Genomic DNA, 18,911 nt, shown 5'->3' on the forward strand with positions numbered 1-18,911 from the left:
CGTTGACCCTGGTTGTTTCTGTGTGTCGCTCTGGATGGAGGCTGTTAGATGACTTAATGTGATGTAGTTGTTGAGCGGCTTCACTGCAAGTATATTGTATGTTTTAAATATTCAGTTAAAAAATTGATTTTAAAAATGTAATTATATTATGCTGCATATGAGAGGTTATAGACCTACAGTCGGTGTTCGTATTTCAGTTACTATACCATTTAACCCATATGAGGAATGAGGAATATTCTGTTTATTCATAGATACAGGGGTACTCATGAGCAGGATATCAAAGATACATGTAAACAGCTTATCATGAATACGACCTTAAGTGGGATATAACCTACTACCCGGATACTGTGCGCATGTAAATGTGGTTATTTTTTAGGACCTTAGTGATTCAGAGGTTCCTCTTTGGTCATAGAAATGAAACGTTTTTCTCCATGAGACGGTCTTCTCTTTTCCTTTCTCTGTGGCCCAATGTTGTTGTTGAAGTATGAATGTGTTGATATGGACACAGCGTGTGTTTGTCTGATGCATTTCTTCTCCCTCTCTTATTCTTTCTCCTTCTGTCTCCCTCCTTCTTTCAGGTCCTAGGCACCCCCTGTGAGGATACCTGGCCAGGGGTCCACTCTCTGCCCCACTTCAAACCTGGTGAGGAACACATACACCAACACACACACACCCTAGGTCCAACAGTCAGAATCAGACTTGACTCCAGTTCTACTTTGTAAACCTAGGAGGCATGCCTCTGTAGTTCACACAGCTCAGGCAAGCCTGTGGGCCAGCTGTACCATCGCGGTGCCATCCCTGTGCCAGACTAGAGCTACTGCTTCTGCCCTCTGGGAGCTCATTAGAGACAGACTGGACGGTGCTCTCAGATTAGTGTTGGCATGCTGGAACACACAGAGAGATAGAGGGGGAATTAGAGGAGTGACAGAGAGAGGAGGATGGAGGGAGAAGAAGAGGGACAGAGGGAGAGCAGGGGTACCATGATGTGAGTGGTGTGTCTAGCTGTATCTCCTGTGACCAATTACAGAGGAACTGGGGTGTGAAACACACACACACACACAAACACATACACCTAATCTCATGTCCTGTGGCCATAGCTGTGGTTGGCCATAGTTCTATGTTGTCCTGCTGCCATGGGCAGCTATGTGAGCAGCACACACTGTTCTGTCCTGCTGCTCCTCTCATCCAGACAGGCCTGGCTTCAGTGTACCAGATCAGTGTATAATCTCTGCATGACAATAGGTACACACACAATACACCATTTTATTATCAGCAATTGAGGCAGTTGCCTGATCAAATGTCCAATGCAAGGCCACCTCCCTCTCTTAATAAGTGTCTCTCCAAACTGCCTTTTTCCTCCGTAAGGTGAACAATCTCGGGATAGAGAGAACCTTTTATTTTCTTATTTTCTTGCTCTAAATGGATGCTCAATGTCACAATGATCTAATCTAAACAGCCGTTTCAACCCTCTCATTGTCACCATCACTCAACCACAAAGTGATCATTAGCACGTAACAGATGGAGCTGTGAAAATGATTTATCAGAAGTTAACACTCTGGGTGTAGTTATATCTTCCCACCACCAGAGGACAGTGTTGTGGTTAACACTCTGGGTGTAGTTATATCTTCCCACCACCAGAGAACAGTGTTGAAGTTATCACTCTGCATGTAGTTATATCTTCCCACCACCAGAGGACAGTGTTGTCTCACTCTATCCCTCTGAATATATCCTACCTCTCTGAGAGCTTCTCAATCTGACCATGTTTTAGTCTTCCTCCTGAACTGTAATCAGTTTCCAGACATTAAATCAAACACAGAGGTGGTATCAGCACGTTGTTATGATTCTTTACATTCTCAGCGTTACTTTTTTAATTCACAGCCATGTTTACAGCCCTGGTATATTTTCACTCTGGTGTTCGCAGCACAACCGTTTAGGTTTGAAACGTAGACAGCCATGACACTTAGCCTGACCTTGGCCCAGGGCCTTGGTGCTTTACGATGGGCTGGAGGATATTTAGTATAACCACAGTACGTCAGACACTCGAGAAAGACAGAAGTAATCTGGATATCAAAACAACTCTCCCTCATATATGTCTAATCCCTGACTCTGGAACAGTCAATCTCTCTATCCTCCCCACTCAATAACTCCTTACCTCAAACTGTAGCTATTCCGTGTCTCTCTGCCCCTCTGTCTAGTAGTGGAACAGTGGCTACTCTCTCTCTCCCTTCTCCCCCTCTCCCTAACCCGTGGTTGGCTGTCTAGCTGTCTCTCTGCCCCTCTGTCTAGTAGTGGAACAGTGGCTACTCTCTCTCTCCCTTCTCCCCCTCTCCCTAACCCGTGGTTGGCTGTCTAGCTGTCTCTCTGCCCCTCTGTCTAGTAGTGGAACAGTGGCTACTCTCTCTCTCCCTTCTCCCCCGCTCCCTAACCCGTGGTTGGCTGTCTAGCTGTCTCTCTGCCCCCATTCCCCCAGTCTAGTCCTGGAGGTTGGCAGTTACAGTGTTAGTCTGAAAACAGAGGTCTCCACACAGAGGTTTTGGATGAGGGAGTTGAGCTGTCAGAGGGTAACACGCACAGTTCGTACACACACACATACTTTTAATATTTAATAATAGTGCCATTTAGCAGATCCTTTTATCCATAGCGACTTACAGTTATGCGTGCGTACATTTTAAGTACGGTGGCCTTGGGAATCGAACCCACTATCCTGGCGTTGCAAGCATCATGCTGCACCAACTGATATTAACCTCTTGTTAAATCACATACTGTACAATGAAACATTTGTTGAAAAACTTCACAAATGTGTCCTGTAATGAATATGAACATGTTTCTATTGTCTCTCTGTGTCTTTACCCATTCAGACAGCTTTACTGTCTACAGTTCCAAGAAGCTCAGACAAGCATGGAATAAGTAAGTGTACCGTTTTTGTCACATAAAATGTGTGTGTGTGTGTGCGCCTATTCATAAGTGTATGCATGGTCAGAGGGCCATTTTGTATGCCAGGTCAGATGGCCGTTTTGTATGCTAGGTCAGAGTGCCATTTTCCCACAGACCCACTTTTGTGCTCTTCCTGTCTATGAAAGTTCCCAAGGGCAATACGCTCCAGACCGCCAACCCCCAACCCCCTACCACTCCATCCATACATCCCTCTCTTTTCTCTCCCTGAGCCCTCGATACAGAAGAACCCTGGGACTGTTCTGGTCCCCTAACAGACATTAGTAGCCCAGTTAGAGATGGCTGTCGTCATGTGTGTGTGTGTGTGTACGCGCGCTTCCTCTCAGCTCTCTACCCTTGGGGCTTCTAGACCTACAGACAGCTCACACACTCTTCCCAGGGTTCATCTGGTTTAGGGGAGAGCACCCAGATCGGGGTCATGCCACTGGTGTCATGCCACCAGAGCAGTCAGCCCTGACACAGATGGCAGGAAAGGGTACCTGGGGCATTCCAGATGTGGACCACCCTCTGCCCCTGGCACTCATCAGGAGCCTGAGGGGACATGCAGAGACAGGGCGACTTGATGATTTGGTCACAGATACACAGAATGCCTCACAGTATTCTGGTCTGGCTCAGTGCTGAGAACTCCTGGCCTCTGTAGTGACCACAGTGACCATGGTCCAGTGTTTAAAAGTCAAGGTTCCACATTCTCTCTCACAGTATCACAGTTTCCTTTTTCAGATGAATATAAAATATCATTTGATTGATGTCTCAAAACGAGAGAGATAGAGAGCGGCAGTATATTTTATGTCAGTTTGTGTGTCTACAAGTACAGTAATTGTAGATTTTCTCTCAGTCTGTGAGAGAGATACTTTAGTAGTGAGAGAGATACTGTAGTAGTGAGAGAGATACTTTAGTAGTGAGAGAGATACTGTAGTAGTGAGAGAGGTACTGTAGTAGTGAGAGAGATACTGTAGTAGTGAGAGAGGTACTGTAGTAGTGAGAGAGATACTGTAACAGTGAGAGAGATACTGTAGTAGTGAGAGAGATACTGTAGTAGTGAGAGAGATACTGTAACAGTGAGAGAGATACTGTAGTAGTGAGATAGATACTGTAACAGTGAGAGAGACACTGTAGTAGTGAGAGAGATACTGTAGTAGTGAGAGAGATACTGTAACAGTGAGAGAGATACTGTAGTAGTGAGAGAGATACTGTAGTAGTGAGAGAGATACTGTAGTAGTGAGAGAGATACTGTAACAGTGAGAGAGATACTGTAGTAGTGAGATAGATACTGTAGTAGTGAGAGAGACACTGTAGTAGTGAGAGAGATACTGTAGTAGTGAGAGAGATACTGTAACAGTGAGAGAGATACTGTAGTAGTGAGAGAGATACTGTAGTAGTGAGAGAGATACTGTAGTAGTGAGAGCGATACTGTAGTAGTGAGAGAGATACTGTAGCAGTGAGAGTCAGAAAGTCAGCCAGTTGATAGTAGAGCCAGAGCAGTGGAGCCTCAGTAACAGACGGACTGACAGACAGACTAACCTGGGTAACAGACTGACTGACAGACAGACTGACTTGTGTAACAGACTGACTGACAGACAGACTGACCTTAGAAGAATGACTGCATGCCCCCATGCTCTCTATGTCTGACCCCCCAGGATGGGCATGCCAATCACTACAGTTCACACAGTCTGTCTGTCTGTCACTGGCCCCTCTCCCTGTCTATCTGTATGCCCCCCCGGCCCGGCGCCCTGCTCCACTCCATCCCATCTGCCTAGCCACTCTGGCCCCTGCCCCATTCCCCCCTCCTCCCCTTGGACCCCAGCCAGTCTATGAGGAAATAAATATGTGAAGAAAGAAACTGGGAGGAATGTTAACGACCGCTGCTTCTTCCCCCTCCTTTTATACCGTGCCAGGTCCTGATGAAGTTGATATGAACACATGCATCCTTCTCCCTCTCTCTCCCTCCTAATTCCTCTCTCTCTCCCTCTCTCTCTCCCTCTCTCTCTCTCTCTCCCTCTCTCTCTCCCTCCTAATTCATCTCTCTCTCTACCTCTCTCTCCTAATTCCTCTCTCTCTCTCTCTCTCTCTCTCTCTCTCTCTCTCTCTCTCTCCCCCCCTCCCAATTCCTTACTCTCTCTCTGTCTCTCTCTCTCTCCCCCTCCTAATTCCTCTCTCTCTTTCTTCTCTTTGCACTGAGAGCTCTCCCTCTCTCTCACACGCTCTCTCTCTCTTTCTCTCCCTCCTCCTATCTCTCCCCCTCTCCCTCTCCCTCTGCCCCGTACCCACCTCCCTACTACTCTGACATGGATAGCTGGGGTAGTTTTCTCCTTCTTTGGTTTGTTGGATCAGATCAGACATTCACAGGCATCGCATGCAAATAACATGTAAGGGTCAGAGCACACGGCATGCTGGCATTCCTCAGTTTAACAGTTTCGGAAGTGCTTGTGTGTTTTTGTAATGGTAAGACTACCCCTCTGTTTACATTGACTGTATGTTCAGTACAGCTTGTATAACCCATATAACCCTGTGTTCAGCACTTTATTAGCCAGCAGAGTCTTTGAAAGTAGCTCGGCTGACGGTGGGGTTGCATGCCAGACAGAGCTTGTCAGTGTGTAGATCCGTTCTGCTCTCACATATCTCTTTGTGCAATAGTACCCTCATCCACAATGACTCACACATGCTGAAAGGCAAGCAGCTCTCCTGGACTGCTGGTGGGTCTTGTAGGGAGATATGTTTTGACACAGCCACAAAGACTTGTTCCAAAATACTGTTTGGTTGCTAGCCGTGTTGGGTGCTGTTGAAAGGTCCTGCGGTGTTGCCGTGCCTTAGTTATAACCATGGCATAGTGGTGGGGGAAGGCCAACAATAGGAGCAGGTGTTACTGCTTGTAGTCACACACACACACACACACACACAAACACATACATACACTCTCGCAGACACACACACATGTACTCATGCTTTCTGCCCTCCCAGGTCCCGGCTGTGGTTTCCTCATGGAGAAACATGACGACATTAAAAGGCGTCTCTCTCTGAAGATGGAATGCTTCTTTCCACTGTGAACGTCCCGTCGACCCGGGATGTTTGATTGTCGGAGGAGATATCGATCACAGATGTGTGCTTGTTTACTCGTAGCATCTCACCAAGCTAGCTAGAAGAGGGAATCTTCCCGCTCAGGCTAGCTGACAGCATTAGCAGGCAGGAATGCACACCGATATCAGCAACACAAGCCCTTTGTTTTCTAAGGCTTTTATATGGAGGTGAAGTTCACCCAGTCAGTGATACCTGTTTGTTCCTTTGTTTCTGGCTCTGCTGTTGCTTAGACACCTTTTATCAGGTCAAATTAGCAATGCCTGATGGGATTTTGTACCGTTTTCTGTCATGCTAAAACCTGGCTTGTAAACGCACACTACACTTTCTGATAATACAGTATGTTGTAGATCAATCACACAGTGACCTGTTGTAATCATTATACCCCCTGCATTACCCCACCGGTAAGCCTCAAAAGTTATGTTTCTCCCTCTCTCTCTCTCTCTCTCTCTCTCTCTCTCTCTCTCTCTCTCTCTCTCTCTCTCTCTCTCTCTCTCACACACACACACACACCCATAATGTACACACACACACACTGTACACACACACACACACACTGTACACACACACACACACGCACACACACACACAGCTCGGTAGCTCCGGCAGAGGGAGGAATAACATCATGTTTATTTAATGGACTGCAGGCCTAATTACTGACTTGGTTACTTTGTTATGTTTTCTGTTTCTGCTTCCTCTTTGGTGCTGGATGGTAGGCGGGTTCAGGAGTTCAGAGCCTCCCCGTATGAACACGCGTCAAACGCACATGCACACACACAGGAGCAGGTCGATGAAAGCTACAGAGAGTTGAGAACCTCTGTCTTCACCCTCTCTGATGAAGTCTTTCATTTGTCATGTGTCCGGGTCGGCCTGTGTCACGGGGCCTGTGTCACGGGGCCTGTGTCACGGGCATGCCAGGGAGAGGACGTCGTGTGTATGGAGGGTGTGTCCACCATGCTAATAGTCTGTTGTCTTTCTAATCAGAAGGAGAATGTAGCGGGTGCTTATATTTACAAGTGTGTATTATACAGTTGAAGTCGGAAGTTTACATGCACTTAGGTTGGAGTCATTAAAACTTGTTTTTGAACCACTCCACAAATATCTTGTTAAGAAACTATAGCTTTGGCAAGTCGGTTAGGACATCTACTTTGTGCATGACACAAGTAATGTTTTTAACAATTGTTTACAGACAGATTATTTCACTGTATCACAATTCCAGTGGGTCAGAAGTTTGCATTCACTAAGTTGACTGCCTTTAAACAATTCCAAAAATTGATGTCATGGCTTTAGAAGCTTCTGATAGGCTAATTGACATATTGGAGTCAATTGGAGGTGTACCTGTGGATGTATTTAAAGGCATACCTTCAAACTCAGTGCCTCTTTTCTTGACATCATGGGAAAATCAAAAGAAATCAACCAAAACCTCAGAAAAAAATAGTAGACCTCCACAAGTCTGGTTCATCCTTGGGAGCAATTTCCAAATGCCTGAACGTACCACGTTCATCTGTACAAACAATAGTACGCAAGTATAAACACCATGGGACCACGCAGCCGTCATACCGCTCAGGAAGGAGACCTGTTCTGTCTCCTAGAGATAAACATACTTTGGTGCAAAAAGTGCAAATGAATCTCAGAACAACAGCAAAGGACCTTGTGAAGCTGCTGGAGGAAACAGGTACAAAAATATGTATATCCACAGTAAAAACAAGTCCTATATCGACGTTACTTGAAAGGCCGCTCAACAAGGAAGAAGCCACTGCTCCAAAACCGCCATAAAAAAGCCAGACTATGGTTTGCAACTGCACATGGGGACAAATATTGTACTTTTTGGAGGAATGTCCTCTGGTCTGATGAAACAAAAACAGAACTGTTTGGTCATAATGACCATCGTTCTCTTTGGAGAAAAAAAGGGGAGGCTTGCAATGCCGAAGAACACCATCACAATCGTGAAGCAAGGAGGTGGCAGCATCATGTTGTGGGGGTGCTTTGCTGCAGGAGAGACTGGTGCACTTCACAAAATAGATGGCATTATGAGGACGGAAAATTATGTGGATATTTTGAAGCAACATCTCAAGACATCAGTGAGGAAGTTAAAGCTTGGTCGCAAATCGGTCTTCCAAATGGACAATGACCCCAAGCATACTTCCAAAGTTGTGGCAAAATGGCTTAAGGACAACAAAGTCACGGTATTGGAGTGGCCATCACAAAGCCCTGACCTCAATCCTATAGAACATTTGAGGGCAGAACTGAAAAAGTTCTGAAAAAGTGTGCAAGCATGGATGCCTACAAACCTGACTCAGTTACTCCAGCTCTGTCAGTAGGAATGGGCCAAAATTCACCCATCTTATTGTGGGAAGCTTGTGGAAGGCTACCCGAAACTTTTGACCTAAGTTAAACGATTTAAATGCAATGCTACCAAATACTAATTGAGTGTATGTAAACTTCTGACCCACTGGGAATGTGATGAAAGAAATAAAAGCTGAAAAAAATAATTCTCTCTACTATTATTCTGACATTTCACATTCTTAAAATAAAGTGGTGATTCCAACTAACCTATGACAGGGAATTCTTACTAGGATTAAATGTCAGGAAATGTGGAAACTGAGTTTAAATGTATTTTGCTAAGGTGTATTTTAAACTTCAACTTTATGTGTGAATTGGAAATTCCCCCTGAGACACCAGGGCCAGCCATTGTCAATGGTAACCCTGGAGCAATTAAGTTTCAGTGCTTTGCTCAAGGGCACATCGACAGATGTTTCACCTTGTCGCCTAGGGGATTTAAACAAGCAATCTTTCGGTTACTGACCCAACACTCTAACCACTAGTTTACCTTCTGCCCTGTTTCTGTTATGTAGGTTGTGAACCATGCTAACTGTCTGTCTGTCTTCCCTGTAGGTTGGGCTATGTGGACCATGCTGAGGAGTTAGCCTCTAGGTTCCTCCAATGCTTCCCAAAGAACCGTCTGTCTGCTCAGGCAGCTCTCCAGCATGAGTACTTCAGCCACCTTCCTCCACGGCTCTGGGAGATCTCAGACAGTATGTATACCTTTTCTAAGATACTGGATCTCTCTCTCTCTATTTCTCTTTATTTAGCTTTATTTTCTCTCTCTCTGTCTCTCTGTCTCTCTCTCTGTCTCTGTCTCTCTCTCTCTCTCTCTCTCTCTCTCTCTCTCTGTCTCTCTCTCTCTCTGTCTCTCTCTCTCTGTCTCTCTCTGTCTCTCTCTCTGTCTCTCTCTCTCTGTCTCTCTCTGTCTCTCTCTCTCTCTCTCTCTCTCTCTCTCTCTGTCTCTCTCTCCCTCTCTCTCTGTCTCTGTCTCTCTCTCCCTCTGTCTCTGTCTCTCTCTCTCTCTTACTCTCTCTTTCTCCCTCTGTCTCTGTCTCTCTCTCTCTCTCTCTCTCTCTCTCTTACTCTGTCTCTGTCTCTCTCTCTCTCTCTCTCTCTCTCTCTTACTCTCTCTTTCTCCCTCTGTCTCTCTCTCTCTCTCTCTCTCTCTCTCTTACTCTCTCTTTCTCCCTCTGTCTCTGTCTCTGTCTCTCTCTCTCTCTCTCTCTCTCTTACTCTCTCTTTCTCCCTCTGTCTCTGTCTCTCTGTCTCTCTATCTCTGTCTCTCTCTGTCTCTGTCTCTCTCTGTCTCTCTCTGTCAATTCAATTCAATTCAATTCAAGGGCTTTATTGGCATGGGAAACATGTGTTAACATTGCCAAAGCAAGTGAGGTAGACAACATACAAAGTGAATATATAAAGTGAAAAACAACAAAAATGTCTCTCTCTCTCTCTCTCTCTCTGTCTGTATCTTTCTCTGTCTGTATCTCTCTCACTGTCTCGCTCTCTTTGTCTGTCTGTCTCTCTCTCTGTGTCTCTGTCTCTCTCTCTCTTTGTTTATCTGCATCCCTACACCATTCCAATGCAATGGTCTTCCTCCCTCTTTCTATGCATTTCTCCATATCTCTTCCCCCTTCTCTCTTACATTAAGAGTCTATGAGAATACGGGGAGTGAGAATACGTCTACTCTGCTCAATGCTTTGCAACATAAAGTTGTTTATGAAAGTATTGTATTAATATGAATTATGTTGATCTGGTCAGCCATGTGCTTCTTTAGCTTCAGCCAAGATTTGAAACAAGACTTCAAGGAGGCAGTTATCACATACCTGTATGTACATATACTGTATATACCAAAATAAAGGAAACACCAACATAGTGTCTTAATAGGCCGTTGGACCACCACAAGCCATCAGAACAGCTTCAATGCACCTTGGCATAGATTCTACAAGTGTCTGGAACTATTGGAGGGATGCCTCATCATTCTTCCACTACGTTTTTGATGGTGGTGGAAAATGCTGTTTCAGGCGCCTCTCCGGAATTTCCCATAAGTGTTCAATTGGGTTGAAATCTGGTGGCTGAGACACACACACAAACAAACACACACACACACACACACACACACACACACACACACACACACACACACACACACACACACACACACACACACACACACACACACACACACACACACACACACACACACACACACACACACACCCTTTAAACCCCCTCTGCTCCTCCTCACTGAGGTCTCTTCTTCTAGCCATGGTAGCCATTATAATGGGCAATTAAGCATGTTTATATATGACCCTAAGCATTTTTTCTTTAAAAACATTTATAATTTTCCAATCGCAATACCCAACCTGGCATCCTACATGACAGTTCAGTTGCCATCGAATCAGAACAGGACATTCAACTGTGTCATTCAGAGAGGACATACCACCCATATTATTAGACTACAAACACAGATACATACTGAGCCAATCCTATCCGTTCACCCCACTCATCATCAGTGTCAAAGCCCAAAGCCTGTTCAGATAGCTTCATAGGAGCTGCATTGGGACCGCCTGCCAGAGACAACCCACCCACAGGCTGGTCATTTTAATATGAGAATCATTCTCATTTTAAATTCCCCAGATGAGGATTGATTGATCTCTATTAATCCTGTTATCAGCAGGCCACAGTAGGTTGTTCTGTTAGGAGAAGCAGGAGCTCTGCGGCGGTCACCGGGCTGGGAGAGATGGTGGCTCTCTTTGTGCTGTTACACACACACACACACACACACACACGCATATGCACACACGCACATGCATGCATGATTGCACGCTCTCTCTCACACACACACATACACACACACACATACACAAACACACTAACACAAAGAGCCAAGCTTTTGATTGAGGAAGAATATAGTCAAATGAAAACTGTTATATTGTATAAATGAAGTCCTTGGCGGATCAACACTGTAGCAGCAGGGAGGGAGGGACGGTGAGAGAGAATAACAAATGGTGGTGGAGGAGGGGAAGCAGAGGAGAAATGACTCTGAAGAGAATGAATAAGAGAAGTTAAATAAAGGGATCATTGTTATCCTGGGTGTTAGTCTGCTAGTGAAACATGGTGATGTTGTTTTGTGCAGCAGGTAGACAGGCAGCAGGAGAATAGAGACTGATGGGAAATGCCCCAGCCCATCATACCACTGGGAGTTAAACCTGACTGTCAGCACTCTAACACTAACTAACATGAGCTTTACATTTATTACAACACCACAGATAATGAAGAAAGAAACATAGCACACACACACACACACACAAATACACGCGCACAACACATATACTTTATACACACACATAACACACACACACACAGCATGTTCAACATTAAAGCTGAATCTTTATTATTGTTATCTGGCTAGGGACTGAAGGAGAACATGGTTTATTCTGCCACAAATGCACTCCGTTGTCTAATGTGTTGGGAATTATAGAGACAATAGCTAGACAGATTTATTATGAACAATGGAAGAATTACAGCAGGCATAATAGACCACCCAGTCCCGTAGGGTGTGTGTGTGTGTGTGTGTGTGTGTGTGTGTGTGTGTGTGTGTGTGTGTGTGTGTGTGTGTGTGTGTGTGTGTGTGTGTGTGTGTGTGTGTGTGTGTGTGTGTGTGTGTGTGTGAATTGGATTGTGATTGTGACATTTAACAGAAACACTGTGGGAATCTGAGACAGAAGTAGTGTACAATAATAATGTCCTTGACTCGACCTTCACAGTATTACAGACTGATATCTCTTAGTATTACAGACTCTGATATCTCTTAGTATTACAGACTGATATCTCTTAGTATTACAGACTCTGATATCTTAGTATTACAGACTGATATCTCTTAGTATTACAGACTGATATCTCTTAGTATTACAGACTCTGATATCTCACAGTATTACAGACTCTGATATCTCTTAGTATTACAGACTCTGATATCTCTTAGTATTACAGACTCTGATATCTCTTAGTATTACAGACTCTGATATCTCACAGTATTACAGACTGATTACTCTTAGTATTACAGACTCTGATATCTCTTAGTATTACAGACTCTGATATCTCACAGTATTACAGACTGATATCTCTTAGTATTACAGACTGATATCTCACAGTATTACAGACTGATATCTCTTAGTATTACAGACTGATATCTCTTAGTATTACAGACTCTGATATCTCACAGTATTACAGACTGATATCTCTTAGTATTACAGACTGATATCTCTTAGTATTACAGACTGATATCTCTTAGTATTACAGACTGATATCTCTTAGTATTACAGACTGATATCTCTTAGTATTACAGACTGATATCTCTTAGTATTACAGACTGATATCTCACAGTATTACAGACTGATATCTCTTAGTATTACAGACTGATATCTCTTAGTATTACAGACTCTGATATCTCACAGTATTACAGACTCTGATATCTCACAGTATTACAGACTCTGATATCTCTTAGTATTACAGCCTCTGATATCTCTTAGTATTACAGACTCTGATATCTCTTAGTATTACAGATATCTCACAGTATTACAGACTCTGATATCTCACAGTATTACAGACTCTGATATCTCTTAGTATTACAGACTCTGATATCTCTTAGTATTACAGACTCTGATATCTCACAGTATTACAGACTGATATCTCTTGGTATTACAGACTCTGATATCTCTTAGTATTACAGACTCTGATATCTCACAGTATTACAGACTGATATCTCTTAGTATTACAGACTGATATCTCTTAGTATTACAGACTCTGATATCTCACAGTATTACAGACTGATATCTCTTAGTATTACAGACTGATATCTCTTAGTATTACAGACTCTGATATCTCACAGTATTACAGACTCTGATATCTCACAGTATTACAGACTGATATCTCTTAGTATTACAGACTGATATCTCTTAGTATTACAGACTGATATCTCTTAGTATTACAGACTGATATCTCTTAGTATTACAGACTCTGATATCTCTTAGTATTACAGACTGATATCTCTTAGTATTACAGACTCTGATATCTCACAGTATTACAGACTCTGATATCTCTTAGTATTACAGACTGATATCTCTTAGTATTACAGACTGATATCTCTTAGTATTACAGACTCTGATATCTCACAGTATTACAGACTCTGATATCTCACAGTATTACAGACTGATATCTCTTAGTATTACAGACTCTGATATCTCTTAGTATTACAGACTCTGATATCTCACAGTATTACAGACTGATATCTCACAGTATTACAGACTGATATCTCTTAGTATTACAGACTCTGATATCTCTTAGTATTACAGACTGATATCTCTTAGTATTACAGACTCTGATATCTCACAGTATTACAGACTGATATCTCTTAGTATTACAGACTCTGATATCTCTTAGTATTACAGACTCTGATATCACGCAGTATTACGGACTCTGATATCTTTCAGAATTACGGACTCTGATATCATGCAGTATTACAGACTCTGATATCACGCAGTATTACGGACTCTGATATCACGCAGTATTACGGACTCTGATATCTTTCAGAATTACGGACTCTGATATCACGCAGTATTACGGACTCTGATATCTCGCAGTATTACAGACTGATATCTTTCAATATCACTGACTCGGATATCTCGCAGTAGTACGGCCTCTGATATCTCCTCACGGAAAGGAAATAAAGGATGTGAGAGAGAGTGGTGTTCTTATAACTCAGTTCATTGATAGTGTGTTCTGAAACTCTCGAAAAAGCCTTAAAGAGAGAAACTCTTATCACTTCACAGCATTTTGGCTCAATCTGTAATCCTTTGACTCTAAGAGGACACTATGAGGTTGGCTTTAATGACTGATACATCTCATTCTCTCACTCTTACTCCCTCACTCTTTTTGTCTCTCTTTCTTTCTTTCTCACTCACTCACTTTTCTTACTCTCTCTCTCTCTCTCTCTCTCTCTCTCTCTCTCTCTCTCTCTCTCTCTCTCTCTCTCTCTCTCTCTCTCTCTCCTACCCCAGTGGCTACTATCTTCACGGTACCAAATGTCAAGCTGCAGGTGGAGTCAGGTGACAGTATACAGGTGTGTACCAGGACCATCTCCAGCCATGCTAAAGGACCGTCCAGCAGCAAACACTGACCGGGGCAGACTGCCCCACAGCTAGCCAGGTATGTACACACACACACCACACACACACACACACACACACACACACATGCATAAATACACACATACACACACATGCATACACACATACATGAACATATATACACACACACACACACATGCATAAATACACACACACACACACACACATGCATAAATACACACATACACGCACACGCATACACACACACATGAACATATATACACACACACATACACTGCCACATACCACCAACAAAAAACAGCTGCCTTCTGACCAGCAACAGCCCTCAAAGGATCCTAAAGCTGAAGTGGTCATGATATGGTATAGTAAAGTGTAGCAGGGGGTCCTGTGTAATGGCTGGTGGGTTATCTTCAGCTCTGACTGGGGAAGGAGGGGGTCCTGTTCAGCAGGGACATAAAGACGCTGTATTTGCATGTAATGAGAGATCTGGGGGCCAGACGGAGGGGATAATGATGGTGAAGGGGCCAGGGCCAAACTTGAGGGCCACACCAGGGCCCCACTCACAGGATTATACCTGCAGTTACAGACAGACAGGTGCAGGGACAGGTGCATGGGTTTAGGGATGAGGCTCGTTGGGGTGAACACTGACTGGAGAGGATGACAACCACACACCTACTCATACACACACATACACACACACACAGACACACACATAGGGCCATAGGGTACATAAACCAAACTGGACTATGTATCGATCTCCTCTCCTCTTCCCTCTATTTCACACCATCATTTCATCCCAAATCCTCCTACAGTGTATGTGTGCGCGTGAATGTGTGTGTGTGTATGTGTGTGTGTGCGTTCATGTTTGTGTGTGTGTAAGAGCTGAGAGTGGAAGTCACCCCACTGGGAGAGCTCTGTCCTCTCAGCTGAAGTATTCTTATTGAAATGATCCTCTTTGTCCCTGCCCATCCCACTGCCTGACAGACTGACAGAGCCCCAGTGATCGCAGACTAATCCACATGCACACACACGCTCACATGCACACGCACGCACACACACACACACTTTCAAACACACACACAGAAATACATGAATGTCTGGTATTCTAGTGAAGATTTCTGAAAGGTGAAAAGAGGAGGAGGAGGAGGAGGAGGAGGAGGAGGAGGAGGAGGGGAGAATGTGGTGTGGAGGATAGAAGAGTCTACGAGGACCTGGGGGAAGTGTTGTATTATTTATAAGAGGTAGTGCAGCCAGACAGGCAGGCAGGCAGACAGACAGAGAGACAGAGAGACAGAGAGACAGACAGACAGACAGACAGACAGACAGACAGACAGGCAGGCAGGCAGGCAGGCAGGCAGGCAGGCAGGCAGAGAGGCAGAGAGGCAGAGAGGCAGAGAGGCAGAGAGGCAGAGAGGCAGAGAGGCAGACGGAGAGGGTGTATTCTTCCGAGAGGTTAATTCCCAGTAGACAGTCTTTGTGCTGTCTAGATGGCTGCTTTCACACAGCCCACTACCTGTCTGTTATAGAACTGAACCAAGACCAGAGAGACTGACACACCTCAGACACACAGTTGCAGTACAATGTTCTGACTGAAGAGAGAGACAGAGAGAAGGAGAGAGGGAGATATAGAGAGAGATAGTGAGGGGAAAAGAGAGGAAGACAAGATGGTTGAAGGTGGGGTGGTGAAGAGGGGGTAACAAGAGTAGAGTCATTGAACACTGGTCACTTTAATAATGTTTCCATACTCTTTGACCCACTTCATATGTATATACTGTATTCTAGTCAAGGCTCATAACTACTGCTGTACACACCTTTTATATTCATATACTGTCCATAATGTCTATACACACCATCATATACATATATATTTATATTCCGGACTCTGACATTGCTCGCTATAATGTTTCTATATTTCTTAATTCCTTTATTTAATATATGTACGCGGCCAATACAATTTGATTTGATTTAGAAAGAGAGGGAGCAAGCAAATAAATAGAGACATACATGATAGGCTTGTGTGTTGTTTGAAAGGGGGAGAGAGAGAGAGACAGGCTGCACATGGACAGTTATAGAAGTATACTGCATACTGTATGTTTATTCATGAGTGTGCATTATTCAGGGGAATGGCTGATGCAACATTGTACCTTGCCTTTGCAATGGCTCTCTCTGAACCATCGATCCTCACGATGACCATGATGTTCACTTTGAAGTTATTTTCGACCACCTTTTGGTTGACTTCCATTGAGTTTGGACTTCTTGCAATCAGCCTCGCAAACGTCCGTTTTCAATTTCAAGTTTCATATTGCACCGTTCCATTGGCTCAGAGGTAATAGTCTACAGTCAGCGCCTCTCCTCATCTCCTTTCCTCATCTCCTTTCCTGGTGTCACAGAGAATGACTGGTGAAAACGAGCGCTGCATAGGCCTCCACGACGTTGCTTTTAGCTCTGTTTTCACGTCTGTGCAGAGAGGCGATGGGAAAGGTATTGGGATGCAGACTGTAGCAGTACCTGTCAGCAGCCGGACAGACAGACAGACATGTGAGAGTCAGACAGACAGAGAACACAGCTCTGGGTCAAGAAGAGGACACTATGGGCCCTCAGCGTCACTATGTCACTTTGAAGATAAGACCGACAAGCGTGCCGAAGCTATAGTGTCTGTCCACTATGTAGAGCAGCCAGGCAGCTGTTTATGTGGCTCACACACACATGCATCCGCACACACTCACACAGACACACACACACAACATTTAGCCATGCCTGCTCAGTGGCCACCTGCCTGAGGGCCTCCATACCTCAGCATTGTGTTACTTGAGTCTTTGCATATGCCATACACACACACACACACACACCTCGACCAGCAGTCTGTCATATATGTTTTGGCTTCCTGTCCTATTTCCTTTAACCAGCATCAACATCACCATCAACTAGAGCCAACAGTAAAAGCTCTGTAATTTAGTGTAGCATTATGCATTTTCTATACCATTTCAATTGTCAAAGACTCCAGCCACCCTAGTCATGAACTACTGCAAGCGGTACCGGAGCACCAAGTCTAGGTCGAAACGTCTCCTTAACAGCTGCTACCGACTAGCAACTAGACTGCTAAACCGTTAATCAATGACTACCTATAACTAACTAACTATAACTATCGGCTTTTTTTTTGTGCAAATATTTTCTTCTTTTTCTTCTGCATTGTTGGTTAAAAAGGGGTTGTAAGTAACCATTTCACAGTAAGGTTGTATTCGGCGCATGTGACACACCATTGTATTTATATGGTTCACATACAGTATATACGGTATCGTACAGAGACAACAACTGGTGTTTGTGCTTTGACAGTGTTTTTGGGGTTCACAGAATGACCTGGTAGAAAGTTTTCAGAGGGAAGACAAACTGCTTTAAAGCTGTCCCCTGCTGTGTGCCCGGGGGAGGGAGAAAGGAAGGAATGAAGAGAGGGAGGGATAGATGGATCACCTGAGGTACTGCCTTCAGGAATGGAGAGCTTTCTGTCAAATAACCTCGCATTGCTCTCCTCTCAGTGTTTCTACTCAACACCAATCCCTCATTCCACTGGCCGTGTCCCATTTGGCAGACTCTCCCTTCTTTGTTTTGATTCTCTCCTCTCTCTCGCCCTTTTTTTCTCCTTCTCTCGCTCCACCTCCCTCTCTTTGTAAACTAATATGCAGTGTGAATAGAGATTGTAATACATTCCTCAGGAGTGTATTATGAATTGGCTCGGTCATTCCCTGTAGATGGTGCATGAGTCACCAGTGTGTGGATGTGTTTTTTAAAGGCCCCATTTCCTTCTGTTAAATCTTTCACCCTTCCTTCCTGCCGTCTTTCATGGTGGTCTGAGCTGAGCTGGGAACAGTCTTTGGACCTGAGAACAGTCAGCCTTCCAAGTGTTGAAGTGGAGAGTAAAAGGGTGGTTGGAAGTTTTCTCTCTGTGTGACACAGTTTGGTGGTGCAGTGTGGAGCTTGTGATTTGACTGATTCTTACTAAGCTCTGAATCACTACCACCTCATCTCCTTCATTTAGGCCTATATACAATATACTGTAGATAGCAAAATGATATGTGCTGAATGTCTGAATGATTTTAATAGGGTATTGTCTTAGTAGTTGGTACATTAATTACTCATTCAAACATTTCTTTCTTTTCTCTTGTAAAATCATTTTCTTAACCTGTAAAATCACTTGGTTTGTTACATTTTAATGTCAGTCAACCGTATTTCTCTTTCTGTTAATCCACATTCTGTGCCCCATCATACCTCACTGTAAAACATCCAATCTCCTCTCCTCTGCTCCCCTCTCCTCTCCCCCTTGTTTCCTCTCTATCTTACAGCTCTAGAACTCTCATTAGCCATCAGTTTCACAACCCATCTCTCTCTCTCTCTCTCTCCTCTCTCTCTCTCTCTCTCTCG

General features: G+C 44.1%; 1 protein-coding gene across 2 annotated transcripts in view; it reads left to right on the top strand.

Moving 5' to 3' along the window:
• LOC109901149 (cyclin-dependent kinase 14) overlaps positions 1 to 18,911 on the top strand; it is a 201,904-nt gene that overhangs the window by 140,826 nt on the left and 42,167 nt on the right. For both annotated transcript variants that reach the window (XM_031787508.1, XM_031787514.1), the window contains 4 exons: positions 579 to 642; positions 2,859 to 2,907; positions 8,920 to 9,059; positions 14,406 to 14,553. In XM_031787508.1, the coding sequence (XP_031643368.1) occupies positions 579 to 642; positions 2,859 to 2,907; positions 8,920 to 9,059; positions 14,406 to 14,524 (372 nt within the window). In that variant the 3' untranslated portion in view covers positions 14,525 to 14,553. The remainder of the gene's footprint in view (positions 1 to 578; positions 643 to 2,858; positions 2,908 to 8,919; positions 9,060 to 14,405; positions 14,554 to 18,911) is intronic.

This window comes from Oncorhynchus kisutch, linkage group LG2 (genome assembly GCF_002021735.2).
Source record: "Oncorhynchus kisutch isolate 150728-3 linkage group LG2, Okis_V2, whole genome shotgun sequence".
NCBI lineage: Eukaryota > Metazoa > Chordata > Actinopteri > Salmoniformes > Salmonidae > Oncorhynchus > Oncorhynchus kisutch.